The sequence below is a fragment of the Oryzias latipes genome, chromosome 13 (assembly GCF_053564925.1).
Source record: "Oryzias latipes strain Hd-rR chromosome 13, Olatipes_Hd-rR_3.1".
In the NCBI taxonomy this organism is placed as follows: Eukaryota; Metazoa; Chordata; class Actinopteri; order Beloniformes; family Adrianichthyidae; genus Oryzias; species Oryzias latipes.
Window position 1 is genome coordinate 36,125,001 of NC_136249.1, and position 22,374 is coordinate 36,147,374.

Below are 22,374 nucleotides of genomic sequence, written 5' to 3' on the forward strand. Positions count from 1 at the left end.
GGCTGCTATGCAGAAACCAAAACACAGAAAGCAGCTGCAGACGTTCCAGCTGCAGACGTTCCAGCTGCAGACGTTCCAGCTGCAGACGTTCCAGCTGCAGACGTTCCAGCTGCAGACGTTCCAGCTGCAGACGTTCCAGCTGCAGACGTTCCAGCTGCAGCGTTGCATGATGGTCCTTTTACCGCCTGCTGCAGACGTTGAGAAAAGAACCAAAAACCAGAGAAGTTAAAAAACACAACTGCAGTCTGAGCACACCCACATGTATGCACACACGGTGACACACACACACACACACACACACACACAAAGCCTTCCTTCTTTCACTCTCTCTCTAGCTCGGGGCGAGCACGTCCTGCTGACTCAGCAGCTCCTTCAGTTTCAGAGTCACAGAGTTCAGTGAAGCAGCAGATTTTTTCTGCTTCAAACTGAACCTCCTCCAACCTGGAGATGATCATCAGAGGATCAGAATATCAGATGATCCCGCCGTCACAGATGATGTCATGATCCAGAACCATGACATCATCTGTGACGGCAGGATCATCTCCAGGATTCTGGATCCAGAGGTTCTCAGTTTTTGTGGACGCAGATGATTTGTGATCGTCTCATCACTTTGTCAATGATGAAGAGGATGAAGATGATGATGGAGGCAGGAAAAGAGGGTGGGGCCTGGGGGGTCAGAATCTCCAAGCTTCTCCTGAGCAGTAAAAGAGGAACAAAAAGAGCTGTGTTTGGCAAAGGAGGGAATGTGTGTGGGTGTGTGTGGGTGTGTGTGTGTGTGTGTGTGTGTGTTTTCTGCTAGACCATGCTCTTTAAATAAATGTGTTCTTCCATCTGTTCTGTCGTCTGGTTTGGAGATTCCCAATCACTGAAATGTGAACCCAGTTATCCCACCCTGTGTGTGTGAGTGAGTGTGTGTGTGCTCCTGATTCCGTAGCTTTGTGGGAACCTGTGGTTGATCCTGGGAAAGTTCTGCAGAACCGGGTCAGGTTGGTTCTTGTCATTTCTGCAGCCTCAGGGTCCAGGTTTGGTCTTCAGGACTGTGGATCTGCGTGGACCTTGCTGAGGTCATAAAGTGTTGTGTGCAGAAGCTGGAGCTCCTCCCACGCCGTCTCATTACCCAGCAGCCCTCTGGTGTCAGTGATTGATGTCTGAACGTTTTATCAGAGGACTTCCTGCTGATGAAGGGAATATTTGCAGAATCAGGAAACACGTTTTATTCCTGCTCCTCAGAACCAGGTTCAGCTGAACCCGGTTCCTCAGAACCTTCTGTAGGACGGACAGGAAGTGAGGTAACGCTGTTGTTAGGGCAGTGCGGCGCCTGAACAGAACCCAGCGGAGGCCCGTTGGGCTGATGTCTTCATTTCCTGTCGGAGCAGAGCTGGTCTCACGCCTGCTCTGACCCAATCATGTCCTCTGAGAACCAGAACCAGACCAGAGGAAGCTTTCAGCTCTTTGCATCACACCCATCACTGCCTGCCAAGATGTTCTGGTGTTCTGGCTCCAGGCGGTTCTGGCTCTGCTGAGGAGGTTTTTCTGCAATAAACCTCCAACCTGGACCTCCAGGAGGAGAGGATTCTGGTCTGACTCGGTTTTCTGCAGGAAAGTCAAACATTTCTCTAAACCTGAATCTAAAGACACATTTCTAACCTTCTGAATGGTGTCGGCGCCGCTCAGCTCAAATCTGGATCCAGCAGATCCAGATTTGAGCCGGAAGACTCGGACTTTGCTGACAGGAAGTTGGCGTCTCTGCGACACGTTTCAGCAGAAAACCCTTCGATCGCGGTCGATCCCGGTGGTTCTGCTGGTCCGGCTTCTCCCCGTCCGGCCTCACGTTGTCCTGGATGATCCGGTTGGTCCCCTCCATGCAGCGGGTGGCAGTTTTCCCTTTTTCATGATGTAACAGAAAAGGGGGGGGTAAAACTTTCCCCTCAGACCTGCAGGACGTGGGAAGGCGGTAGACGCTCAGTGAACCCGCACCGACCGCCGGACGCACAAACGCACAGATCAGAGTTGTGAAACCTTTCCAGATGGGTGCGTAAATGATGCGTTTAAGTGCTACCAGAATGCTGGGTCGTCAGAGTTTTCTTATCAGCCTTTCTGAACTTATCTCCTTCATTACCTCCTGACAGAAAAATGGTTTCTGTATTTGTTTCCTCAGAATGAAAGCGTGTTGCATTTAAGACACACAAAAAATGCAGGTGATTCCTGCGTTCAGAGGGAAAGGCTGATAAACTCTAATGACCCAGCAATCTGGCAGCACTTAAACGCATCATCCACGCAAACATCAGGAGACGTGAAAGCTGCAGCTGTTACTGTGATCTGTGCATAAATGTGTGTGTGTGTGTCAGGCGGTGTGTGTGTACAATTTAAAGATTTGTTTGCCCGACACAGTGTGTCGTGTGACACGTGCGCGCTCCTCGCTGCAAACTGACTGTTAGAAATGATTCAAAGAGAGAATCAGTGTCGTTTCTGTGGACGTCCTATGGGCTCTCATGTATCACGTGCACGTGTATCACGTGCACACTCCGTGTGTGCAGCATTTGTGTGGTCAGCAAGAGGGTCAACACTCACACCTACTAATGTGTGGCGTAGGACGCCGTACGACATCATCACCTGTACGCCATTAGAACGTCCATTATCCCTACCAATACTTCATGATACTCTCACCACAGGCACCACAATGGTACGATCCATTTTCATGAGGTCCTATGAGGCAGTTGTACGACCCTCTACGGACCCCGACAACCCAAAAACCTGCACGGGTCAACCCTGGTACCGGTGCATGTGACTAGAGCTTTACACGCAGAATCTGGGCCCAAACGGACTTTGGTCCAGTTTTTCAGTGTGAGACCGTCTGGTTGGGATCCGTCTCTGTTTGCGGTGAACCTCTGAGCGACCGGGAACGCTGACGTTCCGCGTGAACCGGTTCCTGCTGTCTCTGCAGTCCTGGAGATCCTGCAGCTGGTGAAGAAGCGGGACCTGTTCCTGGCCGACACCCACATCCTGGAGCTGGAACGGGAGTGCACCGAGTCCGCCGCTGCTGAGCCGGAGGACGCCACCAGCCCCGGCGTCAAAGACGGCGGGCGCAGGAAGGCGAAAGACGTGGAGCTGCTGTACGAGGAGCTGCAGAAGGAGCTGTGGGCCGTGGTCCGGGAGTCGCTGCGCTCCCCAACAGCCGGGCCCAACCTGGGACTGGTGGTTCAGGTGAGAACTGCAGCCGTCACGGCGACGCAGGACGGCGCAGCGATGACCGCCTCTCCTGTGACTCCACGAGCAGGTCCTGCAGCAGGAAGAACAGGCCGACAAAGAGTGGGCCCTCAGTGAAACGGTGGCCCCCGGGGGCCCCAGGCCTCGGCGCCTGAAGCGAAAGTGGAGGGAGGCGGTGGAGGAGGCGGCTGACGGCTGCCTGCCTCAGCGGGCCGAGTTCACGGCCGGAGAGCTGGACAAGTACCTGGACCGGCTCCGAGTGAGGGTTGTGGAGGACCTGGGGGCCGCCAACAGGAACGTGGTCTCCATCTACCCCGAAGAGTTCCAGCCGTTCCAGGTGAGACCGTCCGGACGCTGAGAAGCAGACGGGGGACGAGCAGAACCGTCTGTTTCCGTCCAGACCTTAAAGTTCCTCTGAGTTCCTAATTCTAGTGAATTTTGAAAACCTGAACCGAGAAGAAGAACCAACTCCTGAGAACAGACTGACTGATGAAGATGAAGATGCTCCTGTGTTTGATCCAGATGCTTTCTGCTCCTCTGACCTCTGACCTCCCGCAGGTCTACGTGGAGAGTTACCACCAGGCGGCTGCAGGTCGACTGAAGGCCATCGCAGACAACCAGCTGGAGATCACAGACATCTACTCCCTGCTGGACTGGCTGCACAACATTTACAACCGGTACCGAAAGGCCCGAGTCCGGTAGAACTTCTGAGAGAGGAGATGTTTCTGCAGAGAGTGAACCCACACAGAGCAGAGATCTGACTCTAAACTCAGAGCAGCATTTAAGTCTGGATTCCAGAGGTTTTTCTGAATCAGAGACAGTCTCTGTTTGTCTGCAGGAACCTTCCTCTGAAGGTTTGAGACTCCTGCAGCAGCAGCAGCTGAACTGCTGCAGCCGCTGCTGCTGCTGCTTCGTCCTCCAAACCTCTCAGAACGGATCTGAACCTGGATCTGGACCCGCTGGGCTTCCAGATCTGTTCTGATTGAAACACGACTCAAAGTCTTTGTGGCGGGACGCGAGGACTGTTTCTCAGACACCTTTCTGTGTGTTTCAGCGACGTCCTGGGGACCGTGGCCATCACGTGTGCGTTCAGCCGCGCTCCGCTGTGTCCGCTGCTGCCCTCAGAGACCGTGGACAAACTGGAGCTGGACTGTCTGAACTCCGTCCGGGTAGCTTCACGCACCTTCACCTGTGCCCCGCCCTCACCGCTCTCTCACTTCACCTGTTCAGCAGCGTTTGGAAACAGACGTTTGTGGTTTGATTCCCATCAGTCAGCCTGACAGGAGCAGACTGGAGCTCAGTCGGGTCCAGGTAAAGCTGGTTAACAATGACTGAACAGGTGAAGGAGATCAGCCATGACCGCGGTACAGCTCTTCGTGTTCTATGGTTGAAGAACACGTGAAGGAATCTGGCTCCTCCCCCTGCAGGTGAAGGTGACCACAGAGCTGAGTCAGCTGCTGGACGAGGAGGAGAAGAGATGGACGGAGACGCAGAGCGTGGAGGAGTACCAGATCGCTCTCTCCAAAACCGTCATACAGGTATCGCCTGGACGTTTCCATGGTTACCGTCCGCTTGTTGCTGTTAAACTCCAGCCTGAAGCTGCTCTGCTGCCCTCTAGTGGCTGCAGTTCCATCAGATGTTGAATAGTCAGAACGTGGAGTTCTGTCTGAGTGATGTGCTGCTCTGTGTGCTCTCAGAGGCTGCAGGTGGACCTGGAACGCTCCGCCGCCATCAACAGGAGCCTGGGATCCAGAGTGGCCCAATGCAGTCTGAACGGACTCGCCGACTTCCTCTACAGGTTCCCCCGAACTCCACTTCCTGTTTCCATCTGTACTGTAAAGGGAAAGAATGAGACCTCAAAGCACCGAAAACCAATTCAACCTGTTAGGATTTAACCAAATAAAGGTTAACGGTTGTTTTCTTCCAGTTCAGTCTGGTTTATGATGGTGAAAACACGCCGACTGAAGATCCTGAAATAACAAAATAGAAATGTTCTCACTGCAGGAACAGACAGAAATATGAACCAAACAAACTATAAAAAGAAAAGTCAATTCTCTACTGTAGACACACACACACACACACACACACACACACACACACACACACACACACTCTCTCTCTCTCTCTCTCAGACTAATGAGGACGTCTGTCAGTTTCTGTCACTTAAATATTTATTTGCAGAAATTTTTTTTTAAAAAAAATTAAAAATCTGTAGAAAAAAACCTCTTGAGAGGCAAAACTCCAGATTTCGTCTCTTTTCCTGGGATTTTGTCCGGATAATGCCTGACGAGATCCGGCCGTCCCTGAAAACGTCCGGCGTTCTCGGTCAGACTTCCTCCTTTCCTTGGCGGCGCTGGCCTGATGGAAATGTGCTTTCAGCTTCCAGAGGAAGGTGGAGATGTTCCACGAAGGCGTGCAGAGCGGCCCGTCTGAGGACAACCAGGACGGTTACGTCACCAGAACCATCGCCTTCGTCAACTGCTGCCCGCCGTTCAGGTACAACCCCCAAACGGAGCTGCAGGGGAGCGTTTGCTCTGGCAGTCTGAGGGTTTCAAACGTTGAGGATCCAATGAGAACAGAGCACTGCAGCTGCAGCTCTGAATTCTCTGATCACTTTACAGATTATTTAGGTCTGTTTCTTCTACAGTTTTCATCTTTCTAACTGCTGTGTGTTTACTGTACACAACCGTCTGTCAGTGAACATTGGGGCGGAGCTTTGGGGGATGGCCCCGCCCACATGTGAACAGTGGTTTTAAACTCTGAGCAGGACCATCACGGGGGAGTTTGGTCTTTAGCTTCAACAAAACCGTCTATTCTGGATGGAAGATATGAAGAATAAGAGTATACATTTGATCTAAAGGCTTCTTTCCGGGGCTGCACTGTGGTGGAGTGGTCAGCACCCTCACTCCACAGTGAGAGGCCCTGGTTCAAATCCCATCTGGGGCCTTTCTGTGTGGAGTCTCCATGTTCTCCCCGTGCGTGACTGGGTTTTAGCTTGGTAGGTACATTGGTCACTCTAAATTGTCCCTATAAGTGTGCATGTGAGCGTGCATGTGTGTGTCACTGTGACAGATTGGTGACCCCCCCAACAGTAGCCAGGACAGGCTCAGGCAGCCCCGTGACCCCAAAAGGCATATAGCGGGTTTGGAAAATGGATGGGCACCTTTTTGACCCTAAAGGACACCGTCCAACATTTAGAAACGTCCCAAACGACAGCAAGAACATGGTGGACGTGGAAACAGACGCTGGATCTGAAGCTGGCGGAGACATTTGTTAGTTAGGACAGACCCTGATCCTGCAGCGGGATGGGGGCGGGGCCAGGGAAGGTGGCCGTCTGCGGACCCTGTTACTGTAACGATGGGGGGGGGCATGAAGGATGGGTTTCTGCTGGGAGTGAGGGCTATGGGGGTCTGCTGGATGGTCACTGAACCACAGCTGTGTCTGCAGAGGCTTCGTGCAGCGCTGGGCGCAGTCGGACCCGGCCGTCAGCGACGACTCTCTGCGGCGGGCCAACAGGTCCCTGGATCACATCGAGCAGCAAGGCGTGCGGGTTCTGTCGGAGCGCCTCTTCCTGCACATCCGGGTAGGACGCCCCCTCCCCCCACGCTCCCCCCACCTTCAGGAACCAGATGTTTGTTGAAGCTGGGAGGAGCAGCTCTGCGGAGCTCACAGGTTCTGTGACGGTTCTGAGTCATCAGGTCCGGTTCTCTCAGGACTTCTGTTCTTCAATGCGACCGTGGAGCTGCTCACCGGGGGGGGGGTTCTAGACTACTCTCTGTGGGGGGGCAGAGACTGATGAGCAAAGGAACTTCTTTGGACTTTAAAGTCCAGCTGCCTTGCAGAACAGAAGCCCTGGACCGACCCGACCCGACCTGGTCCGGCAGAAACCTGATGGAGACGGTCTGGCGTCAGTCCTGGTCTCCTGAAGGCCGGCTGCATTTGCTGCCTCAGCCTCAGACCTGAACCCTCCAGAGAACCTTCCCGTCTGAAGCTCTGCGGGTTCTAAACCATGAGGACGTTCTTTGGGTTCTGCAGCCGTTCTTCGAGCGCCTGGTGAAGAGGAAGTGGCTGAGCAACACGGAACCGTATGAGCAGATCGAAGCAATCCTCAAGGAGGACTTCAAGAAATACCGCCGGATGGACAGTCCTCCATACCAGGTACCTGCACAGGTTCTGCTTCAGGGTCCTGGTCTTCAGGACTTCTGGACTCCAGAGGTTGTTCCTAAAGACATTCGGTTCTGTTGAGCAGAACTTTAGAGCAGCAAAGTCCACCTGTGTGAAGACCAGGGGCCTCATTTCTAAAGGTTGCGTACGCACAAAAGAAGGCGTACGCCACTCTCTACGCAATAGTTGAGATTTATAAAAAGCAAACTTGACGGGAAAATGTGCGGTCCTTCACGCTCTGACCCAGGCGTACGCACAAAAACGGGTGAAATGAGAAACGGCGACGCCGTCGGCAGATGGAAGAAACATGTGAAAGTGAAAATGACAATCCTGCCTCTCAGAAATAACATGAAGACTTCACAAAGCAAGTCTGACAATTAACAGCTACACCAACACCCGTTTGATCGATCAGCAGTGAAACAAACAAAAAAGATCAAACAAAAATTACAACAGAAATTCAAATGAACACTTATTTGGAAAAAGAAAAGTGAAATATGTTCTGCAATATTGGCATGTTGTGCAATTCATCCTCATAAATAATATAGTTAACAGAACGAAATAATGTACAAAACTGATATTCTCGTCAGTGTGTCCGTCTGGAGGAGCAGATATAGGTGCGGGCGTGCGGACGGACGTACTAATTATCCACTGGGGAAAGTTGTTTTCATAGTAAAACATTTCTTCATAAGCTACAGAATTATGGTATTCATGCATATGCCTTTAGTTTGTTTTATTTTTGATAAAACAATGTATGGCGTATGTCTCAACCATTCAGAAAGCAACAAGAAATTACATTTGCTGATCAATTTCCCATTTCCACGTGGATTATTACCGACATCTGTAGCTTGTCAGATGTAATTAAATGGATGGAAATAAAATGCCCCATCACAATGCGTAATGACGCACAATGGCTGATCTTGAGCTTTTACAAGATGTGGCAAATGGAAGAATTCGGAGTGAACGCATCTTTAGACAGCAAGAAGACTTGTTGGCAAACGAGGACGAGTGGCTTATGAGCCGGTTCTGACTTCCTCCAGCCGTCCTGTTGGACCTCTGCGGGCTTTTGGGCCCGGCGTTACAGAGGAGCACTCGGAGGAACCACGCGTGTCACCCGGTGCATCTGGCGCTCCGGTCCCCCCGGCGCATGCATCTGGCGCTCCGGTGTCGTCGTCCCCCCCCCCCCCCCCCCCCAATGGAGCGCTGTAGCCTCACAACCTCGAATGGTTGTGAGGCTGCAGCATTTTCGGCGTCTGCCACCGTTTGCCGCTCACGTGCCTTTTTGGCATTAGTAAGGCCACACTGTGCCCTCCAAACAACACTTTTCTCCCCTTTTCCACCTCGCCAACGATAACTTCTACTTCACATTGAGTCAAGTTACGTTTTTTTGAATTCCTCTCCGTGTTTGCCATGGTTTCCCAATCAATGAATATTCATTTGTGGGCGTTTCACGGACTATTTATGGGCAACTATGGGCGTGTCATGAAGCCGCAAAAGCTGCGCTGCATTTAGAATCGGTTGTGATTTATTAAGGGAAAGATGCGTAGGATGTGCGTGCGCACGGTTTTATAAATCCGAATATTTCTGTGCGTACGCACGTCCTATGTTTCATCCGTACGCCATTTCTGACGCAAATCCTACGCAAAGTTTTATAAATGAGGCCCCAGAACCCTGTGATGATGACCTGACGAAGACCCCATGTTCTTGCTGACCATGGTGGTGGGACGGGCAGATCCTCACGGGCGGTTTGTTTGGTCCCTCAGCTGCTGGTGGCAGAGGTCCACAGGCGGGTGGTGATGGATTACCTGCGGTCGGTGATGCGAGGCCGAATCATCTGCACCTCCGTGAAGATGAGGAGGAGGATGGCTGGCCGGCTCCGAGACGAAGGCAAACAGATCAAGCTCCTCTTCAAAGACCTGGTTAGTACTGAGCATCAGAGGGCGCGGCGCCCCCTGGTGGCTCGGCCTGAACTCCTCCTTGGTTGGTCTCACCGGCTTTTCCCCTCCGTCCGTCTGGCAGGAGTCTCCTTCCAGCTGGTTGGACGGCGCTCTGGCTCACATCTCTGAGCTCATCCAGCTGGAGGACGTCCCTTCCATCCAGATGGAGGTGGGGGTTCTGGTCCGAGAGTTTCCAGATGTCAGGTACGACCCGGTCCATCCGGACCTTCTCTGCCTCGCTGTGCGGTTTCAGTGGAGAAGCTGCTCTTTGTCCTGCAGAGGAATCGTCTTTGACGTCTTCGTTTAGTGTTTTTCATCTTCATCATAGTCTTCATCCTCCAAAATTTAGCTGAAGTATGTGAAGCTGCTCCTGGACGAGGAGAACAACGAGATTTAGAACCAGTCAAGTTTAGTGGTTGTCCTAAGTCAGCGGTCTTTAAGACGTAGGCGGATGATTGTTGTCGCCACGCGACGATGAGGGAGGAACAGAGGCGTGATGAGAGGAACTGAGCTTTTATTTAGACATGCATGTCATGGTACCTGGCACAGGCGTGATCATCCTCTCCCCTTCCCTCACTCATGGTGCTAAATGAAGTGCTGTCTGTTAAATATAGGCTCCTCCTCTGTCTCCTGGCTGGGGGGACAGACGGATGGAACAGAGAATCAGGCAAATGTTTAAAATAAAACATCTTTCAAATTCCAAAATAAATAAAACGGAAGTCATGCAAGTTATTTATTCCATCTGTACGGCCCGGTACCAAATGACCCACGGGGGTTGGGGACCGCTGTCCTAGGTGAAGATCCATGATCCTCGCTGAGGTGAAGCGGCGCCGTGACCTCTGTGTCTGTTTGCAGGAAGAAGCACGTGTCGGCCATCTTGAACATTCGGGGGATGACCCGGCAGTCGGAGCGTCAGGAGATCCTGAACATCGTCAAAGACATTGAGAGTAGCGATGCTGGCCCCGCCCCTCTGGCCCGAGACCGCGCCCTCTTCTCGGAGGTGCCGGTCACCTCTGAGGTCCACTGCCTGAATGTGGGGCTGAGCCGACTCGCCCTCACCGCTTCGTCCTGCTTCAGTCTGCTGCGACCTCGCCGCCCCAAAACCCGGACGCCCGTCCAGGAGAACCCAGACGATGGTCTCTGAGTCCAGAGGTTCTGGACCAGAGCTCTGGTTCTGATCGGAGGGGATCTGAGCTTCTTCTTGAGGTTGAGCTCAGAAACTCAGCAGAGATCTGGTCCCAGTCAAATATCTGAGGGTTCCTGTAGATGTTTCTCCCAGTTGTTCTACGTCCAACAAAAACCCGGTCTTCAGAAAACAGCCCCTAGAATCCTGAAGCTGAGCAGAACCTCACGAGGTTCCACAACCGGGATGCTTGGTCTCTGAAGACCCTCATCTGGTTCTTTATCCAATCAGACGTTCTCCCATGAAAAGGTTCCACACTGGACGCCTCGGCGGACTCGGTCCGGACCCACAGGACTCCTGATCCTCCAGGAGTTTCAGCCGATTCTGCCGGAGCTCCTGGAGTTTCTCCCGTAGGTGACGGACCGGAAGGTTTGAATCAAAGGTACGATGGAGTCTGACTGCAGACCCTATTTAAGACCTGGAGCTTCTCCGTTCCTCCCTGAACAGAACCACGGTCACGGCTTCTGCAGAACGTTCTCTAGATGTCTGTGTGGACGTGGACTGAGCTGTCACAGAAAACATTACAATGATTTTTGTTTAGCTGATCGCATTTTAACATGTCAGACTAATCCTGGTGTTTTTCCCCATCATGCGTTGCGTGATTATCTGATCCTTGAGCAGCAATAAAACATTTGCAGTGGTTGAACGTGGCTCCGCCTTCCTTCTGACGCACGTGTTGCTGATAAGGAACCATCCAGGTTCCAGCGCCGCGTCTGAACACGTTCGTTCTGTCCCAGTGGATCCACAGAGACCTTCAGAGGCCGGAAGGTCCACCGCCATACCGTGGGGGGAGGGGTCAAACAAGAAAACGCCACATCAAACAAATGTTTTTCCTCGCCGTGATTCCGCGCGCAGTTTTCCAGATTTTAGGATCCAAAAATGTTAGTTTGAAATTCTTTCAAGGTAAAACAGAAGAAAACTGTTTTTGTTGGGACTATTTACTTTTTTCTTCAAACATCTCAGAAACCGTTGGTTGAAGTGAGGACTATAATAGTTCCACTTGTTGGTTTATCGGGAGACCAGACGACCAAACAGTTTTTTGGCAAATTTGATTCGGACAAACCAGTTTTTTGAAGCACAATCATCACTTTAAACACTAAAAGCCTTTAGACTGATTAATGTCACCCAGAGGACTCTGAACACTCACACACCACTTTATCAGGTCCACCTTGCTGGTACCGGGTGGGACCTCTTTTCCCTTCAGAACCGCCTTAATGCTCAGTGGCATGGATTCAACAAGGTTCTGGAAACATTCCTCAGACTTTGATCCATGTTGACATGACAGCATCAGTTGCTGCAGATTTGTCTGCTGAACATCCACGATGCTGGTCTCCCATTCCACCACATCCCAAAGGTTCTCTACTGGGTTCTGGTAACTGTGGAGTCCGTTGGAGTCCAGAGAACTCATTGTCATGTTCTAGAAACCAGTCTGAGATTATTCCAGCTCTTTGACATGGAGCCTGATCCTGCTGGAAGTAGCATCAGAAGATGGTCCACTGTGGTCAGAAAGGGATGGACATGGTCAGCAGCAATACTCAGGTAGACTGTGGCATTGGAACCATGCTCAACTGGTACTAGGGGAACCAAAGTGAGCCAAGAAAATATCCCCCACACCATGACACCACCACCACCACCCTGAACCGTTGATACAAGGCATCTGGATGTGGCAGCAGAAATGGAGACTCATCAGACCAGACAACGTGTTTCCATCTTCTATGGTCCAGTTTTGGTGAGTCTGTGTGAATTGTAGCCTCAGTTTCCTGTTCTTAGCTGACAGCAGTGGTACCTGGTGTGGTCTTCTGCTGCTGTAGTCCATCTGCCTCCAGGTTGGACGTGTTGTTCTTTGAGAGATGCTCTTCTGCAGACCTCGGTTGGAACCAGTGGTTCTTTGAGTTCCTGTCATCTTTCCATCAGCTGGAACCAGTCTGACCTCTGACATCAAGACATTTCTGACCACAGAACTGCTGCTCTCTGGATATTTTCTCTTTTTGGACCATTCTCTGTAAACCCTGGAGATGGTTGTGGGTGAAAATACCAGTAGGTCAGCAGTTTCTGAAATGCTCAGACCAGCCCGTCTGGCACCAACAACCACGTTCAAAGTCACTTCAATCACATTTCTTCCTCATTCTGATCATGATTTGAGCTGCAGCAGATCGTCTGGATCATGTCTACCTGCATACATGCATTGAGGTGCTGCAGTGTGATTGGCTGATTAGAAATGTGTGTTAACCAGCACCTGGACAGGTGTGTCTAATAAAGAGGCCGGTGACTGTAGTTTACACCCAACCCCCCCCCAAACAAAATTGCGAATATAGACGAGTAGGCGGGACTTCTCATGTCAAAACCCGACCCGGCTCTGGAGCACAACCATGTTTGTTCTCCTAAATTCTTGGTCCTGGTTCTGCAGCGTGAAACCAGACTCCTGCACACATGCAGGTTCTGTGTGAGCGGTTCCGTTAATGTCAGTCGGATGGAAACACATTCAGCCGGAGCGGATGTTCTGCTGACACTGGAGTCCCGGAAGAGACTGGCCAGAAAACAGACTATTGGTTGGGCTCAGAGAAGTCCTGGCGGGTCATCTGGTGCCGACAGTGGAACCGAGCACTGCGTACCGGGGTTGCAGCACAGAGGTACTGAGGAGGAGAACCTTGAAGAACCACAGATCATCTCTACAACCTGTGAAGGTTCTCCACAGGTTCTGCTGGGTCACTCCTTCACGCCACGTATTTGTGGATTTGGAAAAGGCGCTGGATTGTGTCCCGGTCTCAGAACTGGACTCCAGACCGGTTCTGTTTATCATTTTTATGGACAGTTTTTTGGATGCAGCCTGGACCCAAGAGGTTCTGATTAGGGAGAAGTTGGACCTAAAGTATTTAAACTGCAAATCCCCCTAACATGTCTTCATGTTTTGTTGCCATTTCGTTCATGTATGAAAAAATAGCCTCTCAGACGTGACCCGGTTTTAGTTTCATATTCATTCATGAATAAACTCAGAAATTAAAATTCAGGGTTTTTTGCTTCAATTCTTGTTTCTTAGCTTAAAGTTTGGGGCAGTCTAAGAAAAAAGGGCGTGGTCTCCACCTGAGCACATGTCCTCCTCCAAAAGCCTGATGGGAGTTGTAGTCCCATAACGCTGTAAAATAGAATGTTTAAAGCAGAAACGACCCGTAGTGCGGTGCAGTTAAAAACAATGTCAAACATCAGATAAAACTATAAAAGTATTTTTTAATTCTCATAATAATCAGAGCAACGGTCTGGGGGGAGGGCTTGTTTTCCCTCTGATTGGCTGGATGCACCTGACCCAGGTAATGTGAGCGGGGCTGGACAGCGTGCCGACGCAGCGGCCTGTGAGGCCAGGAGACCCCAGTCCTGATCCAGGAAGTGCGTACTGTTCTTTCAAAATAAAGCACAAAGCAAGCATCAAATAGCACTGAGGTGAAATAAATATTCTGACATTTAAAGTAAAAAACACAATGAAAGAGTTCAACCATATTTACAGATCACAGAGTAATGGTCCAAAAGCAGAACCAGAACTACAAACAGAACCAGAACCAAACCCAAACCGCTTTTCCTCAGAAACACGGAGAACGCAGACAGATGCAGATTCAGGTGTCCTCAGCAAAGGCCAGCGAGGACGTTTCACTTCCTGAATGCGGAACATGAACACAGAACTTTGGTTCTGGTTCAGTCCGGTTCGGCTGTGACCGTACAGAAAGTTTAAAATGTGATGGTCTGAACCCTAAACCAACGAAACGTCACTGGATTTTACTGAAGACATCAGAAGAACGCCACAAAGGTTTCACACACTTTAGCATCACGTCTGCAGTCGGGACGCGTCATGGACCGGCGTCACGTGTCCCAGAGACCTTCAGTCTGTTAGACGTTTGGTGGATTTGACCTCTGCCAACGCTAACGCTGGCTACGAGTCACTGCCAGCGTTAGCGTTGTTTTATTTTGAAATTCTCAGAGAAAATGCTGAGTTTGTAGTTCTGCTTCTGCTGAATCTCCACTGGTGGGTTTTCAGGGTTCCTCTGTAGACGAACCGCTGAACATCCGATTCACGTCAAATGTAAATCATCATAATTTTAGGATTTATGTGATTATTTTTGCAAAAACAAAAAAGAAAAATAAGTCTGCTGACTTGATACAGTTTAGAGTTAGAACTGAAAATATACAAAAATGACGGTTTTGTTAGGAATGTGTTAGTTAATCAGTCAGAGAATCGTACATGTGAAGCATGACTAAGCAGGTTTCTCCTCCAAAAACAGCTGTCGTCTCAAACATGATTCAGCAAAAAATGGCATCCGACTTTAAAAGAAAGATAAGAATAAAAAGTTTGGATGTAAAAGTATGGATCCATATCTGAGTTTTAGAAGTGAACTTCATTCTAAATAACTTGATTTTGATTCACAAACATTTCTAAAGATGTGAGTTTAGATGAGAGGGAAGTTTCTCTGGTGGACCAGATACCATTCCACATCCTGTCATTGGATGAAGATGAGGATGAGGAAGCTCTGAATCCAGGAAAACTGCTTTTGGCCATTCAGTTCTAATGAGTTGGTCATGAAGGGAAATATTTAAGTTGTCCTATAAGGGACTAATGGAAGTGAAATGAGTCGAAAAGAATTCAATTTGGCCCAGAAGGCCGATCAGACCAGGAAGAAGGAGGTGTAACCCTTGTTCTATCCTAGGCACGTTACCATTGGGAGTGGGGTCATCTAGACCCACTAGACAGAGCTCTGAACCTTTTTTCTTCAATGATTTGTGATCTTCACTGGTGTCCATGGATTACATGAAATCTTTCCACCTTTATCCACCTTTGTCATGGTAGGGAGAACACCTCAATGGAAGGGGGGGGGCATCTAAGATAGCACAAGGGATAAACAGCCGGCACCGAGGAAAGACATTGGTGGCTGACCTACATGAAGGATTTGATTGGCTCCTCAACGCTCCACAGTCTGATTCAGGCTGCTGTCTGAAAATGTTCCAACCTTTAACTTCCCTCAATGTTAGAACTCGAACACTGCAGCTAATGAAGCCACTTGGATGAGCGGAGAAACGTATCATGGAGGAGATTTTAAGTCCAGAAGTCGCTCCAAAGTCACCTGGATGGAGAACCTTCACCGTTCAGACGTCCCTCATTAACCCGATTTCTGGAGAGTTTTAGCTTCTCGTTTTCACCGTCCGTCCAAAGCAGAAGAATTTAAAAAATGAAAACCGCACTACTTCCACTGAGTCCTATGAGAAAATGAATACATGTCATTAACTCGTCAATGAAATGTTCAGAAGACAGTTTCTATGCGCTGATGTTCAGGATTACGGATAAGCTTTTATTTTGAAGGGCCACATTTACAACCCTCCTCCTTTATCCGGGCTTGGGACCGGCAAAGTGATCTTAAAGAGAGACTCTGGCGGAGTTACTCCGATTTCCCTCCTGCTTGGTTTACAAGTGGGGGGTGCCTTTGGGTCTCAATAGGTGGGCGGGGCCAACAAGGGCTCGGCTCATTTAAAGAGTAAGAATCATACAAAAACTCACGTCAGAGTCACTCAAACTGCCCAGAAAATCCAAAAAGAGTTCCTGGATCTGTCCCTAATCCAGCTCTTACCAGACCTGTCAGTCCCCAACCTCACAGGTTCTGGACCGGGCCAACTGGTCCATTGGTCTGTTGGTACTGAACCACACAGAAAGAGTACATTGGCTGATATTGATACTGCTTTATTTTGAAAACTCCTGGATTCCCTCCTCTACAATCAGATCTGACCAGAACCAGACATGGGTCAGTCCAAAACAAGATCTGGGTCAGGACCAGAACTAGGCTTGAATCAGACCAGAACAAGATTTGGATCAGACCCGAACCATTTCTGGGTCAGACCAGAACGAGACCAGAACCAGGCATGGGTCAGACCAGAACAAGACCTGAATCAGTCCAGAATAAGACTTGGATCAGACCAGAACCATATCTGGGTCAGAAACAGACATAGGTCAGACCAGAACGAGACCTGGGTCAGACCAGAACCAGACCTGGGTCAGATCTGGTTCTGGTCTCATCCAGGTCTTGTTCTGGTCTGACCGACTTCTGGTTCTGATCTGATCCAAGTCTAGTCCTGGTCTGCTCTGGAGTCTAACCCTCACACAGCAGAACATCTCTTCGTTCCACCGACGTTCTGAAGCTGCATTTTTCAGGCACCAGCGGAACCATCTGGTTCTAACAGTGTTGTGGAGCCAATCTAACCCTGTGGGGCAGCAGCCAACAATGACTTCCTGGTCCGTCTTCTTTGAGTTTGTGGTGGAACGGTATTTGATTGTTGTTGTTGGTTCGCCAAACCGATGAGCAGAGGACACAGGAAGCACACCAACAACCCGCCGTCTGAGGCCTGCGGGGTCTGAGCTGCTGGTTGGTTGCAGTTTCTCTGACTTTGGCATAAACCCGCTGATCTTCTGGAGGATTCTCGTATGCAAATCTGATTCCAGAGATCTTCTGCAGTAAGACTACAGCGCGTCCCTTCATCCCCAACAAAACCGAGTGTCATCAACCAAACATGCTGAGTCAGCGACCGCTGATCAAGACTTATTGACCACCAACAGACGGAGCGGCAGTTGAAGTCCCAAACGTGACGGTTGGAGGCTGTTCTGCCCGTCCCCACGGTTCCTGCAGGAGGAGGTTCTCCTCTTGTCAAGGCGCTCATTGGTTGGTCAGCTTCATGCAGACCCTGCACCTGGAGATGTTGTTCTTGTGCTGCATGGGGTCGATCAGCGTGCTGGAGTTCCTGCGGGTGTAGGAGGCTCCCCCCTCCTGGTGTGTCAGCCAGAAACTGTAGATGTTGGCGAAGAAGTGGCAGGTCCCTCGAGGCCCCTGGCACTCCAGAAAGGGCAGAGATTTGAATTCTGTCAAACAGCTTCCTGAAGACGTGAGAGACTGCCCGCCACCTTCATCGCCTGCTCCTGTATGCTACAGAAAGGACATGATGTCATCACGGGCTGAGGTTTCATAAAAGGTAACGAAGATTCGGGCTCTGCGCCTACCATTATGAAGGAGTATCCGGTCCACAAAGTGGCCCAGTTGCTGGGGCACTCTGGCTCGATGGAGTTCTGGCTGTGCATGGCCACAGGTGTGGAGGGCGCCTCGCAAACCACACACCGGCTGATGAGGCTTCGGATGGAGTCGCCCATCACGGGCTCCCTGGTCACGTTTGCCATGGTTGACAGCCAGTAGGACTTGTCGTTCCTGCTGGCGTAGAGGCACCTGTTCATGTCGCAGGAGGAGAACGGCATGGTGGAGAAGACTCGAACGCAGGAACCTGCAGCACCTGGACACAAAGAGTTGCTGAATGAAACCACCGACGGATCGTGGCACAGGTCACAGCTTTCAGGTCAGCAAACATCTTTACTTCTTCTCTTTTTGTAATCAGTGCCATGATTTACTCTGGTCTGTCCTCAAAGCATTCTCCCAGAAGGATTGTGGTTTTGTTTTTATGTGTGACCTTTGACCTGGCAGTAGTGATGTCCTGCTGGGTCTCCTACCATTCAGGAGCTGATGGATGACACCAGCTGACACTGCTGAGGCCAACAGAGGGATCAGGGTTCTTTATGAGGAAGGGCTGCAACGATTCATTCTAAAGACTCGATTTCTATCATAATCTGTTGTTGACGATCCGATTGGATCAGATTGCCTGACCTTTATCGCTTTAACCAGTGAGACTCAGACAGAAATTCCTGCTACTGAACAGTTTTCCAGATTCTTGGATTTCTTCCAGATCATCAAGTTAAATGAAATCTGTGTCCAAACAAACAAGTAAACTAGAATGAATGTCAAATCCATTCACAAGTTAGTTTCCTAAAGTTCTCTCCACAGACTCCTCTCTACGCCTCTTTCTATTCTGAGCGTGACTCAACCCAAAGGTGGGGGCCTCCACAGGTGTGTCAAACACCAATGAACAGCATCACATGCCTGTAGAGCGGTTAGTACCCACACATTTGACAAAGTGTCAACAGTCTGTTTCTGAGTTGTGTGTGAATTTTGTCAGGTTTGACTCTGTGTTGTTCTAGTCCAACAATGACTACAACAACCTTTCCTGAAGGAATGAACTTCTGGGTTTGGACCTTTTTGGCGGTGTGTGTGTCGTTACCCAGGTCCTGAGTGTAGGCCTTCTCCTGCCCCTCCAGGTACAGCAGACTGTATCCCTCCCACAGTTTCTCTGTTTGCAGCGGGCAGCGGGGGATGCTCTCTGATTGGCTGTGCACCACCAGCAGGAAGCCCATGGTTTTTTCCTGGCATGGTGCCCCTGGACCTGTGTCACCAACTGCCCCTCTGGTCCCTAAGACAGAACCGCAGAGCAGCAGCAAAACTCATCAGAACCTGAAATGTTTTCAAGCACCAATCTAGAGTAGAAACTCTTTTCATGGCCCGTCCCCTGTTTAACCTGCATGGACTGCTCACCTGTTGGGCGTGACCCTTTCAGCATCACAGTACAGGAAGGACGGGCTTGAGCCCATCCAGACCCTGAACTTCATAAAGTTCAAATGAACAGAAATATTTCCGCAAAAGCGGTGGAGGTCTCACCCTTTTCTCCTTCTGTGCCTTCCTCTCCATGCAGTCCCAGGTTGCCTCGCTCTCCCTTTGGACCCATTGGCCCTGTTTCTCCTATTGGCCCCTGATCCCCCGGCTCTCCCTTCTCACCTGAAACCCGTCATCACCATCATGAATCTGCATCATCCAGCAAAGATCATCCCAGTTTCTCACCTTTTGCCCCTATTCGACCATTTTCTCCACTCAGACCACAATCTCCAGCTGGACCAGGGGGGCCAGGTAGACCAGCAGGGCCCGTCTGTCCCGGAAGACAAGGTTGAGAGGGAAGAACCTGTCCCTTCTCTCCTTTTATTCCTGCTGGTCCTGGAAATCCCTTTGATCCCGGACGTCCCATAGAACCCAGATGACCATTTGGACCCTTATCACCAGGTAGTCCAATCCAACCTTTGTCCCCCTTTTCTCCTGATGCACAAGAGCACAGGGACAAAGACGCCCTTCAAGCTCAAAGGAAAACCCAATCTAGACTAAATACAAAGATCTCCGAACATCTTGAAGACCTTCTTGACAACATTTCAGACTCAGGTCCAACCTTTTACACCCATATCTCCTCTGTAGCCCACTCGTCCAGGGCTCCCCGGTTTTCCCCTTTCTCCTGGCAAGCCTGGACTGCCTGGAAGACCATTGTCTCCACCATCACCTCGGACTGGAGGGTTTGGACCTGGGAAACCCCTTTCTCCAGGGAACCCTGGAACACAAAAATGCTGGTAAATATTGTGATTTTATTTTTAAAAAGACAGTTTTTCACAATTAATAGTCTGACCTGTCTCTCCGTCTGGTCCCTGACAACCAGGATCTCCACGAGGCCCTGGAAGTGGGTTTGTGCAGTCTGGTCCTGGCTCTCCAACTGATCCTGTTCTTCCTTGAGGTCCTAAAATGATCCAAACAGTCCAGATGACAAAAATGTGTACCTCTGCCAATCCAGCAAAGATTGGTTTGTCACGGTTAAGCTTGTATCAACCTTTAGATCCTTGGGGGCCTTTTGGTCCTGGGGGTCCTGATTGTGATGTACCATAAGGCCCAGGAGGACCTGGAGGACCTTTCTCACCAGGAGGACCTTGAGGTCCTTTTGGACCAATTACAGTCAGACCTGGAGATCCAAGCAAAGACATTCAGAACTGCAGACGCTACAGCCTTTGGAACTGAGACTCAAACTGTCTTTTCCAGATGGTTTCAAATGCAGAAAAGCTGTAAATTGTAGCCTGGAACATTTCTGAACCCAAGGTTCCGGTTTTAAAGGAATTCAATGACCTTCAAGGATACAGAGTGATGAAGGAGACGAATAAGAGAGTGATAGCATCAAACTACAACCCAGCAACAAAACTTTACCCTGTTTGGTGGGAAACACTCTCACCTTTAGTCCCCATGTCCCCTTTGACTCCTTTCAGTCCATCCAGTCCATGGAGCCCCAGTGGTCCCGGAGGACCTGATTAGAAACACACATTCAGGTGCAGCAGCTCAAATTTGCCTCATTTAGTTTTATTTAAAGATTGAAGGCTGAGTTTCACCTGGAAGTCCCTGAGCACCGGTTGATCCTGGTGGTCCATCAGCTCCAGGTGCACCTGCAAGACCTGGATAACCTGGATGCCCTCTGGGGCCTCTGGGACCCTGCACGCCTGATGGAGGCAAAATGGTTCAGGTTAGAGCAACAATCATTAAAGCCGTTTCTGCATAGTGTCTCTGACGGGACGAGCTTAGCTGGACTCTTCCACCTGGTTCTCCAGGGTTTCCGTGGCAACCACGTTCTCCTTTGCATCCTTTCTGCCCTGGGAGTCCTGGACTGCCGATACCTCCATGATCTCCAGGAGGCCCTGGAGGGCCTGGAAAGAGAAATAACATCTCAGACACATGACTCTCTTCAATGATTCAAGGTCTGACTGTGCACAACTGAAACCAGATGAGCACCTTGGAGGCCTAGGAATCCAGGATGGCCCTTGTATCCGGGCACTCCAGGACAGCCTATAGATTCTCCTTTATCACCTGAACAACAAACAAACTTCAGAAAAAGGTTTTCACAGAAGAAGACAGAAAAAGTGACTCCAAACCTGGGGGTCCTGGACATCCCAGATGACCAGGCTCTCCTGGTTGTCCAGGACATCCTGTGTCACCCTGAAATCAAAACCATCTGATTTCCAAACACAAACAATAACAAATACATTTACAGAAGCAAGCTTCCCAGAAGGTTCTCTACAAGCTTCATGTCAGAGTCTGCAGGCTTCCCTTTGACTTCAGGAAAGTCTGTTTATGGATTCGATGAACACGTTCTTTCAGCCCAACCCCCCCTTGGTGTTTTGTTCTTCTGCTTCCTCCAAGTCCACGTCAAAGTGTCTCAGAAAGGCGGGTCAGCTCTGAAGGCCATACCTGCCTGAGAACACTTTTCCCTTTAACCCCTAAAAACCAGAGCTCTCATTTGATCTCCCTTTTTTACTTCATGGTTACTGAGCGCCACCTACACAGTAGTAACTACAGTGGGAATATACCCCAAGATGGGATGTCCACGCATGTGTTCACCAGGTCCAAGGAGGGAGAAGCCGAATTTCCCTGTTGCATTGACTGGGTAACAGTCCGGAACCGTCATTAAATCTGCTTTCTCATTACCGGGTCTCCAGGCCATCCTGGATTGCCTGGCTGTCCTCGCAGTCCTATACGTCCAGCTAGTCCCGGATACCCTGGTTTCCCTTGGGGTCCTTTGGGTCCCTGAAATCCCTTTATTCCTGGGGGTCCACAGTTCCCCAGATACCCAGGATGACCTGGATCCCCCTTCACACCTTTATCCCCTAGAGAGAGAAGGAACACCAGCAGGAGGTCAGACTCCTAACAGCAGATTTGGTAAGGAATCTAAAATCCATGGTAACATGTGGGGGTGGGGGTTTAGGGGTTGGTTCAGGAACCTCACATGAAATGGTTGTAAGTGAGAAGATCTGAACACCATGTAAACTGAACTACAGAAGCTCATGTAGAAATGTGTCTGTCCATAGACTCTTGGATCTCTTGAAATGTTGCTGCTCTGTTTTAGATAGATAGATAGATAGATAGACAGACAGACAGACAGACAGACAGACAGACAGACAGACAGACAGACAGACAGACAGACAGACAGACAGACAGACAGACAGACAGACAGACAGATAGATAGATAGATGACTTTATTAATCCCACAATGGGGAAATTTCATTTATCTGTGGCAGCAAATGTGCGTCCCGATCAGATTCCTGTTTCAAATACAGGTTTTCAGACGCTGAATTTGTTTCAGATCCTGGTCTTCAGTGTGAATGTCCCGTGTTAGTGTCTTGGCTCTGAC

General features: G+C 50.0%; 2 protein-coding genes across 3 annotated transcripts in view; one reads left to right on the forward strand and one right to left on the reverse strand.

Annotated features, from left to right (window-relative positions):
• Positions 1 to 11,134, forward strand: part of exoc3l2b (exocyst complex component 3-like 2b) — a 31,564-nt gene extending 20,430 nt beyond the window's left edge. The window contains exons 4-15 of the mRNA XM_011492692.2: positions 2,945 to 3,204; positions 3,278 to 3,544; positions 3,766 to 3,884; positions 4,262 to 4,376; positions 4,635 to 4,745; positions 4,905 to 5,005; positions 5,587 to 5,703; positions 6,655 to 6,790; positions 7,243 to 7,365; positions 9,132 to 9,287; positions 9,388 to 9,509; positions 10,161 to 11,134. Coding sequence (XP_011490994.1) covers positions 2,945 to 3,204; positions 3,278 to 3,544; positions 3,766 to 3,884; positions 4,262 to 4,376; positions 4,635 to 4,745; positions 4,905 to 5,005; positions 5,587 to 5,703; positions 6,655 to 6,790; positions 7,243 to 7,365; positions 9,132 to 9,287; positions 9,388 to 9,509; positions 10,161 to 10,449 — 1,916 coding nt within the window. The 3' untranslated portion in view covers positions 10,450 to 11,134. The remainder of the gene's footprint in view (positions 1 to 2,944; positions 3,205 to 3,277; positions 3,545 to 3,765; positions 3,885 to 4,261; positions 4,377 to 4,634; positions 4,746 to 4,904; positions 5,006 to 5,586; positions 5,704 to 6,654; positions 6,791 to 7,242; positions 7,366 to 9,131; positions 9,288 to 9,387; positions 9,510 to 10,160) is intronic.
• A 2,563-nt stretch (positions 11,135 to 13,697) lies between these two features.
• Positions 13,698 to 22,374, reverse strand: part of col4a4 (collagen, type IV, alpha 4) — a 33,626-nt gene continuing 24,949 nt past the window's right edge. For both annotated transcript variants that reach the window (XM_011492693.4, XM_020699857.3), the window contains 14 exons: positions 21,672 to 21,850; positions 21,119 to 21,182; positions 20,979 to 21,053; positions 20,786 to 20,893; positions 20,582 to 20,689; positions 20,428 to 20,499; positions 20,035 to 20,163; positions 19,837 to 19,944; positions 19,606 to 19,761; positions 19,230 to 19,478; positions 19,050 to 19,166; positions 18,616 to 18,804; positions 17,513 to 17,796; positions 13,698 to 17,438 (listed from right to left, as the gene is read on the reverse strand). In XM_011492693.4, coding sequence (XP_011490995.1) covers positions 17,172 to 17,438; positions 17,513 to 17,796; positions 18,616 to 18,804; positions 19,050 to 19,166; positions 19,230 to 19,478; positions 19,606 to 19,761; positions 19,837 to 19,944; positions 20,035 to 20,163; positions 20,428 to 20,499; positions 20,582 to 20,689; positions 20,786 to 20,893; positions 20,979 to 21,053; positions 21,119 to 21,182; positions 21,672 to 21,850 — 2,105 coding nt within the window. In that variant the 3' untranslated portion in view covers positions 13,698 to 17,171. The remainder of the gene's footprint in view (positions 17,439 to 17,512; positions 17,797 to 18,615; positions 18,805 to 19,049; positions 19,167 to 19,229; positions 19,479 to 19,605; positions 19,762 to 19,836; positions 19,945 to 20,034; positions 20,164 to 20,427; positions 20,500 to 20,581; positions 20,690 to 20,785; positions 20,894 to 20,978; positions 21,054 to 21,118; positions 21,183 to 21,671; positions 21,851 to 22,374) is intronic.